Genomic DNA, 15,938 nt, shown 5'->3' with positions numbered 1-15,938 from the left:
AATATCGTTTCAGCAAGGTTTCATCCATATCACTCACAGCAAACAAACAAGCTTATTAAAAAGAGTTCAGCATTTGTCTGTGGTTCCACCCTCATCCCAGCCCTACCCAGATGATAAAAGCATACAGCAAATGTTCATAAACTACTTGAGCTAGTTGTGTCTCTCTCCTTCAGGGTGGTTATGACACTCATTTGAAGAACAATCAGATTCATTTATTTCACTTCTACTTTAAGGGTGTTTTCTCTCCATCTTATCTTTGTTGATTTAATTAAGAATTTAATGTGTAAAATATTAGCATGATTCTAAAAGTTAGATTATAGAAAAAGGTACACTTAGTGTCACTCCTACTTGATGCCCTCTAGTCCCTTGTCTCCATCCCTTTGTGCTTTAACCTTCAGTTAAGGTTTCCTTATTTTCTCTTCTTTTGCATCCAAAGGGTAGCACAATATATGTGTCTTTTTTTTCTCCCAGCACTTTTAAAATCCCCCTTTGGCTTCCCTGATAGCTCAGCTGGTAAAGTATCTGCCTGCAATGTAGGAGGCCCTGGTTCATTTTCTGGGTCAGGAACGTCCCCTGGAGAAGGGATAGGCTACCCACTCCAGTATTCTTGGACTTCCCTGGTGGCTCAGATGGTAAAGAATCCCACTGCAATGCGGGAGACCTGGGTTCGATGACTGGGTTTGATCACTGGGTTGGGAAGATCCCCTTGAGAAGGGAAGGGCTACCCACTCCAGTATTCTGGCCTGGAGAATACCATGGACTATATAGTTCCATGGGGGTCTCAAGAGTTGGACACAACTGAGCAACTTTGACTTTATCTGCAACAGGTAGGCTTCTTTCACATGTGAGTTGTCAGATTTCTAGTCACTTGTGACAGTCTGGTGGTTTCTACCAGTAGACTTGTTAAATTAACTTTTATAATAGTGAGTGTTATTTAGTCCCTTAGTACTAGGCTTCTAGAACGACAGATTCTTACATGAAATGGAAAACTGTTTTCATTGTCCACTGAAGTTGATAACGTTTCAGTGGACTCAGGTGAGATGTTACGGAATGCAGGGTTTGTTGTGAACGAGTTGTTTTCCACTGAGCAGAGAGCAGTACAGGGTTGATGGGGTACTTGCTGGCTCTTTGAGGTCACTCCATGCCCTAGGATCCCACGTGTCCGTTTGTGCCTCCCTCAGTTCCCCTGGCGTCATGTAGCTTAGAGCCCATTCAGAGCTGTTTGCAATTTTTCTCCTTTCAGTATGTGAGAAACCTCCTCCAATTGCCTTTTATTATACCCAGATTCGACAACTACATGTTATACTTTTGAACTTGATGTTTGTGCAGGGCTTTGTGATGTTCACGATAGCATCTCGTTGAATGTCTGACTTTGTCCCTGTGAGACAGGAGAGCAGGTAGCATGTCGGTTTTGCAGGTGAGGAGACTGAAGCTCAGACACAGGAAGTGACAGAGTGGGGCACAGAGTCCAGGTCTCAGACTTAGAGCCCAGTGTGGTCTGAGAGGAGCGATGGGGCAGCTGAGTTTGTCACAAAGAGCCCACTCCCTGCACCTTCTCCTCCACCTCATCTCAGAGCCGACAGGAGATTTATGCCTTGTCAGTCTCAGTTCTGTCCAAATCAGGAAAGGTTACGTGCCTGCTAAGTATTAGCAGAATACTTAGAATTAGAAGTATTAGCAGAATACAGACTGTTCAGAACTGTCTAAAATCAGTTCAGAGAGTTTATATGAACAGTTTTGTTACATGAAGTTATAATAGTCTTTAGTATTTACAATAAATGGGCTACAAGCCAGAACTTGGCAGTGTTTTTTAGTCTCAGAAATTCTAGTCACAAAAGGATTTTACTTAGGTGTATTTCGCTGTGTCCCAACTACCAGAATGTGCAACAGTGATGCAGTTTGTTAGAAGGTCTTTTGTATTTCTGATGTAAAAAGACTTAATGAAATGTGTTGCTAAAGCCAAATCCCCTGTGAAACTTAAGAGTGACTCTTCTGCTATCTTAGGAATTTTTTTTTTAAGAACTCAGATGAGATATGTAACCAGAATCAGAATACCCTGTTTATACATTTTCATGTGAATTGAGTACTCTTGAGTTCAGAGTCAAACTCAGAGAAAGGTTTATGCTGGGATACTTCTGCTGGGAAAGATTAGAGGCCAAAGAAAAAGGGGGCAGCAGAGGATGAGATGGTCAGATAGCGTCACTGACTCAGTGGACATGAATTTGAGCAAACTGTGCGAGTTAGTGGAGGACAGGGGAGACAGGCGTGCTGTGGTCCATGGGGTCACGAAGATTCAGACACGATGTAGTGACTGAACAACAACTACTACTGTTGGTAAACAATAGTCTTGAAGGCCCACAGACTTGGTCTTTACAATGTGTTTAAGAGAACAGATTATGTGATGCATTTTCACGTTGACACGTGACACTCCAGGCCCTCCACTTGTTCAAGGAGGAGATTCTGGTTCAGGTGTGACATTTTCAGAGTTCAGATTCAGTTCGTGAACCTGCCCAGGAATGAGTTATTCAGGTCTGGTATCTCTGGAAGCCAAGGCTGAGAAGCCCCGTATTGTTCTCAGGATATGGTTCTTGTGAGCAGCAAGGTGCTGCCTTCAGAGGCCTTTCATTTTGAGAGCGAAGGTGGCTCCCCAGGAGGCTCTAGGCCTTGATCGGCTTCAGCTCACCCCGAGAACCCCCTGAGTCGGCTCCCCCGAGAGCCAGGCTCAGGATGCCCCACAGCCTTGCCCCCTCCTCACTTCTCAGCAGGTGAAGGTGGGACAGACCAGCTCTAGCAGAAAGGACAGGTCCCGGGGCATCTGAAAAATTTAGGGGCAGTGAAAGTGTCCTTTCTAGTGGGGGCGGGCAGAAGCCAACACTTTGGGGAGGAATCCGGTTTCTTACCCGAAGCATCAGTGTCACTGGGTGTTCAAGTGTCTCTTCAGCCCATCCACAGCCCAGAGTTGAGGGAGAGCAGAGAGAGAGGAGAGGTTGACTTTAGGCAGGTCACCTGCCCTTCCTCGGTTGGGTTGGGTTAACGAGGTCCTGGCAGGGGAGATGCACTGGCTTTAGACTGGAAGGAAGGCAGACGTGGCGGCCGTCAGCATCCAGCGGTTTCTGTGCAGGGGCTGCACTGCCTGTTGTCGCCTCTCCTTTCTTAGCAGCTTTGTAATCGTACTTCCTAAATCCATACCACGCATACCTTGGCTCCTGTAACAGTTCACTGTTGGAAATGCAGATGGTTCCTCGTATATGAGAACTGGGTAATCATCCACCTGACTTCCTGCCTTGCCTCAGCCAATGTGGGATTCTGTATATATGCAGAGATCCAGGCTTGCAGACAGGAAAAGTCGAGTAAACCATGAACAGTTGGGAACATTTCCTCGTCTGCCAGAGGCTTTCCAGGGCAGGTGTTCCCATAAATGGGCAACAAATCATGCTCCCTTTTCCCCTCCTATGGGGAGGACTTTGGTGGGAAAGATCGTGGCAAGAAGCGACAGTTAAGAAAGATAACAGTGCTTCACGGGTGCTCCATTTCCTGTCTGGGAAGCGTGGAGTGGGGCTGTCTGGGTGGGGACAGGCTCTCTGCTCTGAGCCTGTCCACTACTCTGGCTGGATCTGCAGAGGGTTGGGGTGGGGTCTCAGGGCTCATGGTTTGGACAAAGGGGCCGGTACACACTAGGATGCTGAGTGTTACCTCCAAGGATGGAGGAAGCCCTCTAGGAGCACAGCTCAGCCCCCTTGGGTCCTTTCTCTCTGAAGCATCGTGCCCGCTATCTGAGGGGGCTCTAGGGGAGGGGGGACATCTCTGAGGCCCCTGCTGGGGGATCAAGGGCCTACTACGATAGCACATGGTATTTGGGGCCTCGACTCATTGGGAGTGCAAAGCTCCTAAGGGGTGCTGGTTTTCTGAGGGGCGTGCATGTGCGTTGGCGTGGTCTCTGCAGCTCTGACCCCCACAGTCTTGCTTGGGAGGCACTGTCGTGTGTCCTGTCCGTGTGTGTGGCCCCCTTTGTGTGCTCGTGTGGCTGTACTTGGTGCCGTGTGTCCTGCCGCGAGACTGCTGTGCGGCCGGGCAGATGGCTGTCAGGGCGGGTCCTGGGGACGTCCTGATGAGTGCCCGTTCTCTTTGCCCCCTTCAGAGAGTTCTCGAAGGAAAGGGAGAAAGCAAAAGCACGGGGAGACTTCCAGAAGCTCCGGGAGAAGCAGCAGCTGGAAGAGGATCTTAAGGGCTACTTGGACTGGATCACCCAAGCAGAAGACATTGATCCTGAGAATGAAGAAGAAGGAGGCGAGGAGAGCAAACGAAATAGTAAGTGGCGCCTCTGCTGCTCGGGACCCATAGGGCCCATGTGCTGTTCAGATGCCCGCCCGCGGCAGGTATCTCTTCTGCTCTGAGACCCAGAGCACCCTCTAGCTCTCCGGATTGTCGGCCTGCACATCAGAGAGCCCATTTGCACCGACTCTGCATTTCTGCCTGGGGCGTGGGCTTCAGATATGTATCTTGTCTTGTGGCTTTTTGGTTGCAGAGGGTCAGCTGGATGCTCTTTGTGCCCTGGGAATACAATAAACCTCAGCTCTGGGGCAAGGGTATGTTAAGATGAGAATGTGCCTTGCATCAAAGAAGATGAAACTGTGGGTCCTCCAATTCAGAGCGAGTTATTGGAAGGGACCTTGAAGAGTAGGGCCACTTCCACCCCTCAGCTCCTTGAAGTGGCTTCCATTTGCGCCAAACATGGGATGCCAAATTCTCAGCTCTTCGCCCGCCGGAAGACAACAGTTCAGTGTGTAGGGCAGTGTTAGGAGGCATGAGAGTCCATGCAGCCGCTCCGGAGCACACCCAGCTGGTCCCCTGCACTGGGACACTGGGCACCGGGCACCTTCCAGCAGCAGGAAGGTCTGTGTTCAGTCCCCTGGAATTATCACTGTCGCCCAAAGCATCTTTTATCATACGCTTTTCTTGCTCCTACTCTTCTTGAGATGGTCTGTGCCTCTAAAAGGGAAATTGAAATTCAACAGTAGAGTTGACTTAAGCCATTTGTGATGGGTTTTAAATCTAGACTAGTTGATAGTAAAGACCTAGGGTGCTCGTCCATTGAGAGGCCTGGGAAACCAGATTAGGCCCTGCCCCATGGAAGATGACTGAGCAGGTCCCACACAGAACCCTCAGACCGTATGCAGTCAGGCCTCCATTCAGCAAGGCCGTGTGGATGCCTGGAGGACTCCTGGGGTGGTGAGGACGGGCCCACACCCTAGTGAATGCAGCACCAGGGGACATGAGGTGCAGGTCGCGAGAGGAGGCAGACCGTGTACCGGGGGCTGACGGCGGGGGGTGGTGGAGGGGGGCTGGCCACGATCGTCTAGGACTGAACAGTGGGCCCTGGGCTCTGGGCCTTGAAGGATGGATGGACCTGAGATGTGTCAGGCAAAACATTCTGAGTTGAGGCAGTGGTGTGAGGAGGATATGAAAGTGGGCAAACAAAGGCTCAGGGAGGCCATGAAGGGCTATTCCTATGGCTGGAGCCCAGGCGTGTGCAGGGAGAATGGGTGAGCAGAGGCTAAGACCCAGGGTGGAGCGCGTGCCTGACTGGGTTGACCTTCGCGATTGTCCGAGCCTGGGACTCTGAGTCTCTATTTCTGTGGAGAGTGTTTCTTGTCATCAGGGATGCACACTTGACTCAGTCCTGTGTGCTCATGGTTGGGGGAGGCAGAGGGGCGAGCTGGTGTGTGCAGGCCCCCTGCGTCCCAGGCTGCACCGCTGCCTCCTCAAGGAGAGCCTGGGGGCCACCCCCTGAGGGTGAAGGAACCAGGGAGCACGTTATTAGACCAAGTTCCTCAACTATGAGATGAGAGTTTTGAAGAATCTGATGACGTGGTGTAAGGAGTGTCTACACATCTTTGGTCCAGCTCTGCCTAGGGAGGGGGTTACTGCAGAATCCCATGGCCTTCACAGAGCACCTGTCCCTGCAGCAAGGCCAGGGACAAGCCTGCAGCTCAGGGCTGCCTGTCCCGCTGTCTTCTTCTTGGTTCCCAAGCTGTGGCCTTGATACTGCCCCGCAGGGCTCCACCAGCCCCCTGCCCCACTCTCCTAAGCCCAGCATGTCACCTGTTGTGTATAGGTCAACCAAGGTCTTGTCCCTTCTTCCAAGCAGGGCCCCTTGCTCTGTCAGCATCGGTGTGTCCTGTAGGGCCTGAGCCAGGGCCCTCCTGCAGGCAGATGTCGTTTCGTCTCCTCATTGCTCCCCCTTCTAGTCACAGACAGGGTCCACCTCGTGGAGCCAACTTCATTGTACTGGAACTGTTCTGTGGCCTGTGATTTGAGGAGTAGGGACTTGAGCCAGTGTCTCCCGGTCGCTCTTAGGGTCCAGTGCATTTCCTGTGTCCTGCTTCTGCCTGTGAGGAAACGTCTGATGGCAAAATCAATGCCTCTGCCTGAGGAGACCTTCCCACAGCATCTAGTGTGAGACAGAGCAGAGAAGCTGGCATCGTAACCAAGGGCCTGCAGTCTGCCATGGGAGCCCAAGGAGGACGTGGGGATGTGGGATGAGGGGGCATCCAGGGGAGGCCCTGCGGGAGAGGCTGTGTCCCCGCTGCGCTCTGAGGGACAAGTATAGCCTTTGGTTGTGGAAGGTTGAGGGAGAGTGCTTCTCACGCTAATGAAATGGCATAAACAAGGTAGAGTGGTACACGTGTTCAAAACCCCTAAGTGTGTTTCTTAATAAGCAAGGAAGGAAAGCAAGCCCCCTTAAAAGTTGCAGAGCCTCAGAATTCACTGTGTAATGGGAGCGCCGATCCCCAGAAAGCTGCTCTGTGTCTCAGGGATGTCAGCATCGTGGCTTCTGCTCTGCGCAGCGAGGCTCTGCGTCAGCACGCGGGACCGGCTTAGCGCTTGGTCTGGAATGGCAGCTCCTTCTGTGCACGCTGACTCTGTCTGGGCCCGTTTGCCAGGTGCTGGGGTGTCCTGTGGAGCGGACATTATACCAGGAGACTGGTATTTCCCCAGTCCTCAGAGTTCCAGACCCCTGGTGGATCAGGGTTGGAAGTGGAAACATAAATCTGAGGCTGTGGGAACCATGCTGAGGTTTAACTGACTTGAGAAGAGAGCTCCAAGCCCCCTCCCAGCGATGCATTCCCCCGCGGCCCAGACTTCCAGGGGGAGCAGCCCTGCCAGGGTTTCACTGGGGCCTCCGTGGCTGCCAGCCGTTTCCCTCTTGTCACAGAAACACAGGGAGGAGGAGTTCGCCTCTGTGGTCCTCCTCACCCGCTGACAGTGGCTGACTTACCACCCGCACACGCCACGTCTGGTCTCTGTACCTGTCAGCAGCCCGTGAAGTGTGGGCATTGCCAGTGTCCTCCCCGAGCTTGTGAGGCTCACCCCACACCCCAGCCCTGCCCTGTGTCCTCCCTGGGGAAGGGCGGGGGGAGCTCCTGTCGTGCCCGCAGTATGCTGACTCCTCTGAGTGTCTTTTTCACTTGGGTTGGGGGTGCAGTGGGATGGTTTCTTCCCAGACATGGAGGAATTGAGGAAGTGTGAGAAGAGGCCTCCCTGATGGCTGAGGCTCAGCCCAGACAGAGGGGACCGTTGATAACAGCAGGTGTCATAAGCCCATGGAAGACAAGGGCGGGCCTGGAGAGCACGGCCACGTCCCTTCTCTGGAGGTGGCTACAATCGAGTTGAGTGACTTGGAATTTGGACTAGAGCACTAGGCACATTACCCAACATCGCTGAGCCCGTTTCCCTTCCTGCTGCAAGTGGAGAAAGACATTTGCCTCATGACAGGGCTGTCATGAGGATTAAGTGTTCCGTAACCGCGAGGAGTCGCCACAGCTGTCAGAGGACTTGCTGCTGCTCTGGTCATCAAGCTCCAGGAAAACTTGACCTGAAACAAAATTGTTTTTGGACATTCTACTAGATCCCTACCCAAACTCAGAGAGAGGACACCCTCCTCCATACTGTTCAAGAACTCCAAGGTTCTCAAGTATTGATAGAAAACAAATCTGTCAACTCAGTCACTTTCGAGATATAGCAATTTGCTGGCTCTTGAAGTCTGTTTCTACCTTGGCGTCGGAGATCAGATGTCAAATGAAGCACTTGGAGATGTGCTCACATTATCTTTTCTCTCTGATCTACTGCATGTCACTGTCTGCACACGTGGTGCCCAACTCTAGCTGTGCGTGACAGTCACCTGGGGAGTGGGGCTGCATCCTGGTGCCGTGCCTCACCCCCATGCCGATTCACTGGCGACGGGACCCAGATGTGGCTCCCTGGAGGTGTCAGCGTGAAACCAGGGTGGGGGCTCCTGAATGCCACCATACCAAGCGTCACACTTGGAAGGAGACAGAGGAGAGGCAGTGGGGTCCCTACCTTTAGGGCTGTCTGGTGCCAGTGACAGGTAGCTCCGGCTTTGTGTGTCCACAGATTATTTATGATGCCTGTTCCCTACATTTGCTGTTAGAAAGCTAGTGTTACACAATTAATTGAATGGACAAGATTCCCTTGGAAGTTAGTTCCTGAGCATATGGGATATTTTCAAGGATAATTTATTTAACTTTTTGCTGAGCTTCAAGTTCCTTAAGAAACTCTGCCAAATCTCAAAGTGGTTTTTTAGACGTATGCAGCTGCTTCTGAGTGAACAATGGAGTTTTGCTGGGGCCATTAAGATCTGAAAGCCTCACTTTCTATTTTAAACTCTTCTCATTGTCAGTGTTTAGTCCTTAAAAAAAAAAAAAGGCATTAAAAATAATGAAATCCTTTTAAAGGAAGCTCATTCTAAAACTCTGGCCAGAAAGGCAAGGCATTTTCCTGAGGGGACTATGGATGATCGGTAATCCCTGTCAGTGGGGATGTAGGATGCCCCGAAGAAGGGAGGGGAGGACACCCTGACACTCCAGCCCTGGCTGCAGGGGGAACCCTGTCTTTTCTTCATCAGGTCGGTCCTGGAGGCTGCGAGCATTGTCCCTGCCTGCCTCCCACTGGGGCGCTGCCCCCGGCACACAAGCTTCTCACAGCTGTCAGTTCCCGCCTGTATGTGTCACTCTGATGCCTTTTACAGCCATGTTTCATTTGTGGGGTGGGCAGAAAACCAGAGATGGCAAAGCTGTGTGCGAGCACAAGGCATGGACATTTGTTGGTCCTGTTGAAAAAGGTTGTGTCTTCAAATGTTGATTTACAAAACCGCTTTCATCACGGTTAAACCACCTCAGGGTGCAAGTTCAAAATGGAAAACATTCAATTAAAAGCTGTCAAGCAAACAGCAGCAGTTAGAGCTGCATAGGGTAAACACACATCCAGGGCAACTGCCCTCTCTGCAGGGAGCCCAGTGCTGAGGTTATGGGAGACCCCCGCCCCCAGCCCCGGGTGGTCCTGGGAGCCATCATCCGCCGGGGGCTGGCCTCTTGGGAACCGGTGGGAGACGGACTTCGGGATGGTTGCACCACTGTGATGAGGCAGCCAGGTTTGTGAAGCTCGGACTCAGGGCAGTGTTTGTATTTAATATACCTTGATTACATAAGTGCTATTTGCCCACTGTAAGGAATTCATGTAATACCAAGGTGTATAGAGCATGATAATTCGCTCATCCTCTCCTTAGAGAGAAGCAGGTTTGGCAGTTGGGAGCCTGCTCTTTCTGGCCTCAGTCGGGCACGTGAGAATCTGCCTTTGCACAGACAACACCCTCCCTGGTCCCCACCACTAGATCGCCCAGCACAGATGGCCCTGCCACTTGTCTTTTTTCACTGAACCATGTTCTGTGGACATCCTTCTGTGTTTTGAAACAACATTTTGGCTATTTTCAATAAATGGCCTGTTTAAAGCTGCCGCAGTGGACTGTATGGTCCATAGCGCATATGGGCTCTACAGCAGCTACCAGAGTTGTGGTTTTATGCTTGTTCACGTGATCGCTGTCTTCCTCTGCCGCAGGACTGGGAGCTCCATGGAGGCAGAAGCAGGGCTCTGCATGGGGCGGCTGGCACCTGGCAGGGTCTTTGTCACAGGTCCGAGCTCCCAGTGGTTGACTGTTGAATGAAAGAGCACCAGGTCATCGCTCACATTAACCAGGTGCTTCCTTTGTGCCAGACATTCTTCTCAGGGCTATGGGCACACGAGTCTGTGACTCCTAACACCACTGTGCGGTGAGACCTTGTCAGAAGAGGAAATCGAAGCACAGAGAGATGAAGCAGCCTCTCGGGGCTGTATGACTGCTCCAGAGCCGGGATTTGAACCGAGGCTTTGCCGTAGCCTGCACATTCATCGCCTCTAGCCCCCAAATGCCTTACCTCTGTGGCCACTGGTGCCCAGGGTCCTGTGGGAGCGATGACCATGAATGGCTTTTCTGGGTCCCAGAGGAGGCCTGTTTCAGAAATGTGAGCGTTATGCCGAGTGACACCACTTCCCACTGCCACCAGCCGTGTGTGAAAGCTTGCCCTGTGTCCATTCACCATTCCTTCTGCTGCCCTTGCGCTGCTCTGGGGCATGTGGCCTCTACTGCAGAGATTCACCAGCCTGGAGCAGCCTTTGTGTCACAGAGCTGTCTGGGGCTGGAGACCCTGGAATCGTTGTCTTGAGACCCAGACAAGGGAGTTTTCATGGTTGAGTGTGCCTCGCCAGTGCTTGTATCATTATATTTCACTGTATGTACTGTTCACCTCTTAGAGTGACTCTCTAAGTGCAGGTTCGACTGCTATTAACATCTTATGAGTGAAGAAACTGAGGTTTAACACCATTAGGTAACACATCCACAGTCATTCAGCCAGTCTGTGGGAGGGCTGGGATTAGACCTGGTCTGTTTAGCTCCAGAACCCACCGCTTTAACCCCGTGTCCTGCTGCATAGGGTGATGCTGGCTGGACTCGCAGAGCCAGTCAGCACCTAGGACTCCTGCCGATGTGCCCTCTCCCTGATGCCCTTCCTAGAGGGGAAGCCGAACCTTGGGAACATTTGTCCAGAGTGGGTTAGTTGGTTGTGTATTTAGGACAGGTAGGTTTTTTTTTTTTTTTTTTTGCAAACTTTACTTTACAATATTGTGCCGGTTTCTGCCATATATCAACGTGAATCAACCGCAGGTGTACATAAGTCCCCTCTCTCTTGAACCTCCATCCTGTCTCCCACCCTCTAGGTAGTCGCCGAGCACTGGGTTGACCCCCCAGTGTCACACAGCAAATCCCCACTGGCTGGCTGTTTTACATATGGTAATGGTAGCTTTCCGTTCCCCTCTCTCCATTTGTCCCACTCTCTCCCTCCCACACACTGTGTCCACAAGTGTGTTCTCTGTGTCTGCGTAGGACAGGCGTTTGAAGACGGGCGTTATGGTATACTAGCCGCAGAAGGCGCACGTTCACTGCCGGTCAGGTCCTGGACTGTAGATCTCCCCGTGGGAGGAGGGCAGATTCAGGGTTTGCCTGTCAGAGCCGGCGGATGGGGCCGCCTTCAGCTTCCTCAGGCCTCTGGCATTGCTGTTGCTGCCCTCTACTGAAGCATAATGAAATTGCCTGTGTTCCACTGAAGGGGTCACAGTGGCCGACTTGCTAAAAGAGGATAAGAAGAAAAGGAGATTTTGCTGCTTTCGCCAACGCAGGGCTAAAGATCACGGTAAACTGCTGAGCTGGAACTTCCTCTTTGGGAGACTCTTCTCCCAAGACCTCTGACGCCTGTTCCTTCCACATGGCATGGTGTGAGGTGCATGTGCTGTGTGGTGTGTTGTGAGATGCCTGTATTTTTATTTGATTTCCTTGAAACTTATTCGTGCTGCTTTCCTCTTGTCTTTCCCCCCAATATGTGTCTTAGCCAAGACAGCATTGCAGTTTCCTCTTTGTTTGAACTGTACCTTTTAAAGAAGCAGCTGAACCAACTCAGAAGATTTATTTAATTCTGCATGAATATTCTTAGACTGGAAGACAGACTTTTTAAACACTTCCCTCCAAATGATGCTTTTAAATCTAAACTGTTTGGAAATTCCAGTGATGTTGTTTGATTGATTTTTCTTTTCCAGGTTACATGTTTCAGTTGGCCTCTGCGTCGTGCAGTCCCTGGTTGGTTTGCCCAGGACCAGGCTAAAGCTAGGAGTGCTAGTTTCAAGAATGAAGTTAAAAATAGACTTCTAGAGGATGCCATGATTTGGGGGCACTTGCCTTTACAAATGGGAATGGGGAAAGGGCTTATGTGGGAAACAGTTTCAGTCTGTGCTCTAAAATAATGCTTAACACAGCCTGTCATCAGAATCCCTGGGCTTTCTGGGATCCTGGGAATCAGGACCATCCCCATGCAGGGCAGTTATGCAGACAGCTGGTGTCCTGCCTGCTCGAGCCATCCCTGTGCTTTTCCTGTGCACACGTGGTTGCTGCCACCAAGGTCAGCCCTGGCCACACAACCTTGGAGGAGCCTCCATGAGAAGATTGAGAATTGGGGGCACAATGCCAGCTGCCAGGAGAGCAGAGAGTTCACGGTGCCCTGTTTGCTCGCTCATGGGAATGCCGAGCACAGAGGTGATGGGAATTGGACTTGAGGAAGTCTTGGGTGGCCTGAATGAAGGATGTATTCGAGTCCTACTCTCCTCAGAAGGTCCCAAAGTGGAAAGGGAGAGGGGGTACAGACATGAGCCCTTGGTCACTCTGAGAAGACGTGGTGGCTCCGAGAGAAGGAACTTGTCTGAGAGTGGGCCTGAATCTGGGGCGGAGACAGCTGACTCGTGCCACTGCGATGCTGGGAATAGGTTCATGAAGAGGAGGCTGGGCGTGGGGAACTCCTAAGGCCTCTGCAGGAAAAATGGGCTTCTGCTAAGCAGGAAATACTGTGATGGTGTGAGAAAAGAGTTTGCAAAGACTGACTTAGGCTTCCAAGTCTGAGAAGTTACATGAGCAGATGAGTGGTTCCTATCCCAGGGGAGGAGAGACCCCCTCCTTGAGCTTGTAGGTGCCCCTCCTCCTCGGCTGGTGCTTGGGCCTTGAGACTTTTCAAGGATTCTTGAGAATTTCAGATTAGCCTTGAGATCTGCAGGATTAGGAAGCAGTGTAACTTTTCAGAAAACTTGCGTATTTTGTTGGGGGTGGAGTTTTTTTTAATTTAATGAAATACTTAGAGACCCAAAAGAAGGCCCCTGGCATTACTGGTGATGCTTCTGGGGTGGGAGCCCTCGTGGGGATGCTGTGCTCCCACTGTTGCTGGTCATACAGAAATAGTTGCTGGCAGGGCATGATTCTTGCTTTAGACAGAGAAACCTTGGTCTGGCCTTGACCCACATTCTCCAGCACGAGCCTGGCTTCTTTACAGCAACGAGAGTCTGTTAGCCTGTGACGGCTGAGCGTGTCACCCCTAGCAAGCACAGGCAGATTCCTCCAGGGGATGTCATGGCGCTGCTCGTGCTTGTCATGAAAATGAGATAAAAACACAAGATCTTGGCTGCGGAGCCCCTGTCCCCAAGGAAGGCAGTTATGATCCTGCCACTGCTCAGTTATCTAACCTGACCGCCCCCGCCCCTGCCTTTGAAAGGAAAGAGTGAGATGCTTTAGGCTGCTGGGGCACAGAGGGAAACCCTCGAAGAGACCCCTGAGTGTGCAAGAAAGTGCGTCCCGTGGAGAACAGGGGAACTAGGTTCCTAGAGGCCCCGGACATCTGTGAGCGAGGCTGTCAGTGTGACCTGCTCCAGGAGGGGCCTGCCGAGCTCCAGGCTCACTTGGCAAGGGTCGCCAGGGTGTCCCGGGGGCTGCCCCCTCCTGGAGCTGCTGTACTCCCCAGGGTGCTCTGCCTGGAGGTGACTTGGAACCAGTCATTACAGGCCTACTACTGGCCTCCTGGCCACCCTCCTGAGGGGTGGGCTGTGACTTCACGGTACTGCTCACCTCCTGCTCTGTTTGCCGAGCTGGAGGCGGGACATGCGAGGAAAACCCCCTTGGTGCTGAGAGTAAAACCAGACAACCTGTGGGTGTTTCCTCTTCACAGCAGTCCTGTCAGGTCAGAGGTAAATGGGTCTTAGAGATGAAACTGACCAATAGCTCATTTGCAGGTGCAGTAACTAAGCCCTGGGAAGAAAGGGGGCTTGTCCTGGCAATGACAGAGACCAAGCCTCTCTGACCTCTGTCCTGGAGGCAGGAAGCTGGTCTGGGATGAGTGGGGGGAGGGGCCTATGAGTGGGGGGAGGGGCCAGAGTTTGGGGGCTGCCTGTCTGGATCCGCACACAGACTCACTCTGACTCCTGGGCACGCACATCCATGCCCGGGTGCACGTGTGCACTTGTGTATTGATTTCCCTCTGAATCCACAGGCCAGGTTGAGAAGTGCGTTGTTCTTCAGAGAGATGGTAGATAGAGGAATGTTTACATGGTGGTGAAGATACTGTTGAGCTGGCCTGAAAAACAGCACGTTTCCTGGTTTATTTCATGTGGCATCACCCATGATGACATCTGGGCCCTACAATTAGATCCTAAAGAGAAATAGTGTGACCTGCTATCCACGGAGAGCAGGGGCTGAGCCAGGCTGCCCGGGAGGCCCTGGCAACTCTCACTTACAGTCCAGGGTGTCCTGGGCTGCTGACTGGCACCATCCCCTCGCCGACCTACCACTGGAGGCCCCTTTTCAGCGAACACACGCTTGGAAGCCCAAGGGTCTGCCCTGGGGCTCTCCCTAGAGATCCCAGTGCCTGGCAGATGCAGGGCCAGTCAGCATTACTGCATAGGCCACAGGCTTGTCCCAATGCCTGGTTTCAGCTGGAGTCATTGAAAATTGCTTTCAAATTTATATTTAAAAAATGAAAACTTCTTCAACAAAGCTCTAAAATTTCCTGAAATGTGTAGGGAAAAAGGACTGATAGCCTCTCTGCATGCAGATGGCCCTGTTTCCTTCTACAGGAGGGTCCAGATTCTGTCTGAAGGGGTCTCTCTGCTGCAGCCCTAATTAGACCTAATCACTTGTCAGCAGTGAATGCTGAATGCTCACAGGGACAGAGCGATCACCCCGAATGGGGCAGTCCTGATGCTGAGGCAACTGGTTAGAGAGAATGCCACGTGTTCTGATAAAGTCGTCCATGGGTTTACTTCCTTGGGCTTTTATGAGTCTTTCTGTTTGGGCTTTTATGAAGTCCCAGTAGTCCCTGGCACACCTGTATTTTTGTATAACCCGCCCTCCCTGTTTGCTGGGCTGATCTCCTGGAAGTGGTCTGGCTCTACACCAGGTTTCCAGGGGTTAATGAGGGCCATTAGGACAGCACAGCATGGCTGGCAGGTAACAGGCTTACTTGGTTTTTGGAGCATTTTGATTTGTGGAGTTTTAAGTGTATACCAGTGCACATACCAACATGTACCGATACTGAATCATACACCAGTGTATTTAAGGATGTACCAAAGCCACAGGGTTGTTGCACGGTGAGGGTGGCTCAGGAGAGCGCTCTCCTCTCACATCTGAGCTGTGTGTCCCAAGGCACGTGGGTCCGTTCTCTCATCTGTGAAATCACAGCATTCGTTCATGTCCTCTCAGAAGCCCCTTCCAGTTCTAACAGCCTCTGATTCTCCTGTCTTGATTTTTTTTAAAACATAGATGAGATCCTATTAGGGCTAAGTGAAGTGAAGTGCATATCAATTTAGGAATGTTAAAAAAAAAATGTCTGGTGCAAGTGAAGGGTGAAATGTTTTAATGTACAAACAAGCTCCTTGGTTGTGCCCACTGGGCCTGGTGTCTCGTATGCTTCTGAAAAAGGGAACACTCCTATGGCAGGGAGGGAGAGGTGGGATGGGAAGGTTGCCGGGGCCCCGGCCAGAGTGTGGCTCTGAGGCTCGGGTGGAGGGACTGGATCCACATCTATTTCTGGGACCAAATGAGGTCACCACGTTCTGGTGGAGTCACTGCTCTCTTCCTCCACCCACCCCTTCCTCTCTTCCTCTTGAGCCCCTGGGGGCATGATTCCAGAGTAGATTTATTTATTAGTGTTCTGTGGCTCTGCAGTTGTCAAATAGAGGTG

General features: G+C 51.6%; 1 protein-coding gene across 1 annotated transcript in view; it reads left to right on the top strand.

Moving 5' to 3' along the window:
* Positions 1-15,938, top strand: part of CACNA1D (calcium voltage-gated channel subunit alpha1 D) — a 326,915-nt gene that overhangs the window by 214,142 nt on the left and 96,835 nt on the right. Inside the window, exon 7 of the mRNA XM_055557680.1 lies at positions 4,139-4,308. Coding sequence (XP_055413655.1) covers positions 4,139-4,308 — 170 coding nt within the window. The remainder of the gene's footprint in view (positions 1-4,138; positions 4,309-15,938) is intronic.

Source organism: Bubalus kerabau, chromosome 20, assembly GCF_029407905.1.
Source record: "Bubalus kerabau isolate K-KA32 ecotype Philippines breed swamp buffalo chromosome 20, PCC_UOA_SB_1v2, whole genome shotgun sequence".
NCBI classification, from domain to species: domain Eukaryota; kingdom Metazoa; phylum Chordata; class Mammalia; order Artiodactyla; family Bovidae; genus Bubalus; species Bubalus kerabau.
Note: the sequence above shows the minus strand (reverse complement) of the source record. Positions and strands in the feature narration are given on the sequence as shown.